General features: G+C 42.3%; 1 protein-coding gene across 1 annotated transcript; it reads right to left on the bottom strand.

Moving 5' to 3' along the window:
• Positions 1-556: 556 nt before the first annotated feature.
• On the bottom strand, positions 557-4219 carry LOC111154301 (dermatan sulfate epimerase-like). The gene has a single exon (XM_022513809.1). The coding sequence runs from the start codon at positions 4193-4195 to the stop codon at positions 557-559; it is 3639 nt and encodes a 1212-aa protein (XP_022369517.1). The 5' UTR covers positions 4196-4219.
• Between the last annotated feature and the right edge of the window lie 286 nt (positions 4220-4505).

Genomic DNA, 4505 nt, shown 5'->3' with positions numbered 1-4505 from the left:
TCTCACCATTTCCCCAGTGATATCACTGAACACTATACACAGGAAAAAAAACATTTTTTTTTTTTTTTTTTTTTTTTGTGCAAGATAAATGTGTTAGAAGATCTTTTAAAAAAGATAAGGAACTTTTGTAGTCCATCTTGAAAGCAAGAGATGCTTGGGCAAAGCAGCAATTGAAAGGCCTTTAGCAGTATTTGAGGTTCCACGATAGATCAGCACAGTTACAGATGAGGGAGATGGCTGGACAAAGACCTGTAAAATCTTCTTACCTCCCCTGACCGCCATCATATAACCTCATCCATGCCTCTAGCAGGAACATTTCAGCAGAAAAAAAAAAAAAAAAAAAATTCAGAAACAAAGGCAAGGAAAGTAGTGACATAAAAATAAATCCTCCTAGGCCAAATACGGTGCCTAGTTTTAAAATAATCTCTGTGCAAGTAACAAACTGAACACGTTTGCGCACGCGCACACACACACAAAGTACAAGAATAAACAAACTCTTCACATCCACAAACCGGGCTGCAAAGGATTAGTGCAAATTTCTGCTGACCTGCAGCATTTAGTCCATAAACTTTGGGTATCCTAGACGCTCCATCAGTGTCCAGCAGATGTTCTCAATCAGCTTAATTTCATCTCTAGGCAAGTTTTGTTTCCAAACATTAGTATTAGTTGGTGATATTTCCCCTTCATAGGGAAGATAGAAAAGGTTTGTGGAGGTGGCGAATAATATTTGGTTTAAACTAGCAGGAGACAAAGGTATTCCAAGAAAGGCAAAAATCCTTTCAGTGGTTTTCTGAGGAAAATGTACGATATCTTCAAACTTGATCAGCTGGTAGCTGGTGGGCAGCAAATCTGTATTTATTCTCAGGGCTGCGGCTGTGTTTGCCAGCCACAAATGGGACAACAGGGAGACTGCATCTGACTTGGGTTTTGATAATTCTCTCCTCAACGATTCATACTCGAAAGCATAGCCTGAATTTAAGTTGCATTTGCCTTTACCTCCCTCTATTTTAAACAATTTAGCTAAGTGCTCTGGTACATTTTTCAAAGAGTAGAGACTTGGTTTACTACTGTACAGCATTGAATAAATCCATGCCCGCGGGTCCCTTACTATGTACAATGCCCTCATAGAAGCTCCTAAAACTTCTTGAAAAAAACGAAGCTTTAAGGTCCAGCTCCCGCTGCTTAAGCTGAGCACAGGACGTGCGCTTGGGTAATAGACCAGGTGTCTCCTCAAAGCCCTAATATATTCAGCATCTCTATCAAAGGTGCCTTTCATTCTACTTCTTTGTTCCGGCAAAGATTCTCTCCTTTTCAATTTTCTTTTTTTGTCCTTATTTGCTGTAAAATATTGGGCCAGTTTACCCCTACTGGGTTCATGCAGATGGATATTTTGTAAATGCAGTTTTGTGTCTTGAACTAAGGACTGCAACCAGCCTCGGAGTAAACGGAAATGCACACTGTGGATATCTGATGCCTTCCATTCACAGGCATCTACAAATGAGTCAATTTCAAATTCAGTTTTAGGAATTTCAATGTAGGTTGTAGGAACTCTGATGTAGAGAAAATCACTACTGTTGAAAAAAAGTTGCTTGAGAATTTCAGCTCCTGAACCAGGAAGTGAGGTAATGACAACGTCAGGAAGATCGAGGCGGTGCCCCTGGGAAGACGAAGACTTCGAGCTTGCCTCGGCCTCCGTCCTTGCCCACTTTGCACAAAGGGGCTGAGTGCAAGTGCTCCACACGTCCAGCAGCTCAATAAACCACAAGGCAATGACAAGGATTAAGATCCACCGCATTAGCTTTCTAAAAGAAAGGTAAAACCGCCATTGAAAGGTCAAAATCACCAAGCTAATGCACAAAATCAACCCAACTGCTATATTAAATTTAAATCCAAAGGGGAAAATAGCCCTATCCTGTCTTACGGGCTTTGCTATTGCTTGAGTGCCCAAACCAAATCGGGTTATTTGGCCCTGATCAGCCACATTGGCAAAGCCACCAAAACCCAGGTAATCGAATCTCGTCTTCAAGTTATGGTAGTCAGTTACAATGGACACAACGTGCTCAGTATTATTGACATTGAGAGAAATCTGAAGTCCAGAATTGGAATTATCAATAAATCTGCAGCTGGAAACATTGACATATGGTCCATAAAAGACATATGCAATCCTTGTGATTGCGGATTCCATCTGAAATGTGACATTAACGAACTGAGTCCACCGTTTCTTAAATTCAGCAGCTTGCTCGGCTTCCTGGATGCTAGCAGTGGGACTGCTGCCACGATGATCAAACCAGAACATTCTGTAGTGTGCGTCCCACACATCCATCATGGCGCCATTGTACCTGTTCAGAAACCTATACGGGATGTACTTAAAATCAATGTCCAGATTATGAAAGAAGGCACTGACAGATTTTATTGGGGAACTGTCTTGCCTCTCAACGTGATCGACAACTAGCAAAGTCTGAGAATTTAAGAGGAGCAAAGCACGATACACACTTTTCAGCTTCATTGCTGAAGAGTAAGCAGACACTGCTTCCCCACTCACAAATATCATTTCTCCATGTTGAGAGGCAGTAATGATCTCTCCTGCCGCATCACCAGCCTCCTCACCGGTCCACTTAAGCCACTGTGCACATTCTCCCAGCTGACCTTCCCAGGGCTTATTACACTGGCTTGTGGGGGACGGAGCAAACACCAGTACGTTGTTAAGGTGGCTCAGTTTGGGTCCATAGAGAGCTTCAGAAACAAATACTTGCCCGTTGGGGGCGAAAGTAAATGAGTTCTGATCTGGATGTTCGTGTCCTGGGTTAAAGCTTCTCCACCCATCAATCCAGGAGTATGGCTGAAAGTGAACTATGTCATACACGGCTCGCCCCCCTAGCTTCCCAGATTTAAAAGACACAAACGTATTGGTCTGTGTATTTGGCAACCCAGCCCCATAGGTGACAACACCCCAGTTAGGGAATGTGTGCATTTTTGCAGTACCATATTCAGCAGGAGGCTGTGGGGTGAGCTGGGGATCATACCAGATGAACTCGGTGTGAAGAGTACTCCACCTCTGGGCAGTGGAGGGGACCATTGGTCCATCTTTAGGTCGGTGCCTTCTAATTTGCTGAGCTAACCAATTCCCAGCTCCATTCTTCAAGATAAACTTATCCAAAAACACTAACTGGCTCTCTGGACCATAAAACCAATTATAATTAGAATCTGCTATACCCACAGTTCTTTGGAAGCCTGGTAAAAGGGTGGCATAATAGAACCAAAAGTGCATTCTTAACCAGTTATTATCCAAGTTGTTGATGTTGAAATGACGCTGGGCTAAAAAAACATACTGTGTGACTGATTTAGCCGTGTAGCTTCCATAGGCCACACCTTCATCCAAAGAACCATCGACAATGTGATTCAACAGAAACATCGTCTTTTCCATCACATCTACTACAACCTGTTTCCATATATTTGCTTTAGATCCTTTATCTACCCCAGTTACCAAAGCCCCGGTGAGTAACGCTATCATGTTAGTAGCCTGGTGATTATGGAGAAGTTGTTTGCCCCATGAACGGACCTTGGAATACTCATACATTTCCTCTGTAACGGCCCATATTTTTTCCAGGTATTTTTGTCTTCGATGATCATCCAGTAGGTTATACAAAAAGTCAAAGGCAGTGGCAAAACCTGTTAAGGAATGGCCAACGGGAACCTCGTCCCCTGGTGCATTTTCAACTAGCCAGTCTTTGTAGCCAACCATCCTGTCCATATATTCCAAGACAAACTCAAAGGCAACTTTGTCTTCTGGACATAACAAACAGTACAATGCTAAAGGAGGCAGATTGTTACCATAAATCTCATTCCACTTGGAAGCAAAATCAGCATGCTTGGGTGGAGGTAGGTAGTATGTGGGGTTGGACAGCATAACTGTGACTGCACTTCTGATAGCTCTAAAGAGATGCAAATGGCTGGTACGGGACTTCTGTCTCATTGCCCGGATTTCTCCAGCATCGAAATACAAACTTGGATGAAGCACACTTTTTTTCAGCTTTTGATGGGGTTCGAAATCTTGCACTTTCTGTGTCTTAAACTGATCTATATCATCTGTGAAAACTGCCCAGTCAGAGTAATTGCTCACAGATTCCTCAAAAGTAGAGAAAGCAAACATCACTAATGCTAAAAATAAGAAATGTCCTGTAAACATTAACGCCATGATCCATCGGGGAGTTCTTTCCTTAGGCAGACATGTCAAAAACAGTGCTCAATGTATTTCCCTCTGCCTGGAATAAAACATACATTTAAGGCCTTGATAACACAAAGACTATAAATCATGTATACTGTGAAATCCAGCTGACACTCGGTTCATTCAAAGCAAGCTGGGTTGCCAAAAAGACAAAACTTATACTGTCTGTGTCCCTGACACAGATCTGCTTCCAATAAAACTTCAAGGAATGTTAAAACCTGTATGTTTCTGTATCACATAGCAAACAGTGGTATAGTCAAACATACTATAAATTCAGGAT

The sequence above is a fragment of the Enhydra lutris genome, unplaced genomic scaffold (genome assembly GCF_002288905.1).
Source record: "Enhydra lutris kenyoni isolate GAN:26980312 unplaced genomic scaffold, ASM228890v2 scaffoldscaffold36, whole genome shotgun sequence".
Taxonomy (NCBI): domain Eukaryota; kingdom Metazoa; phylum Chordata; class Mammalia; order Carnivora; family Mustelidae; genus Enhydra; species Enhydra lutris.
The sequence above is the reverse complement of the archived record's forward strand: the minus strand, read 5'-3'. Positions and strand labels throughout refer to the sequence as shown.

Bases quoted from the DNA above. Each gene is read 5' to 3' on its own strand.
- LOC111154301 (XM_022513809.1), bottom strand. From the start codon at position 4,195: ATGGCGTTAATGTTTACAGGACATTTCTTATTTTTAGCATTAGTGATG.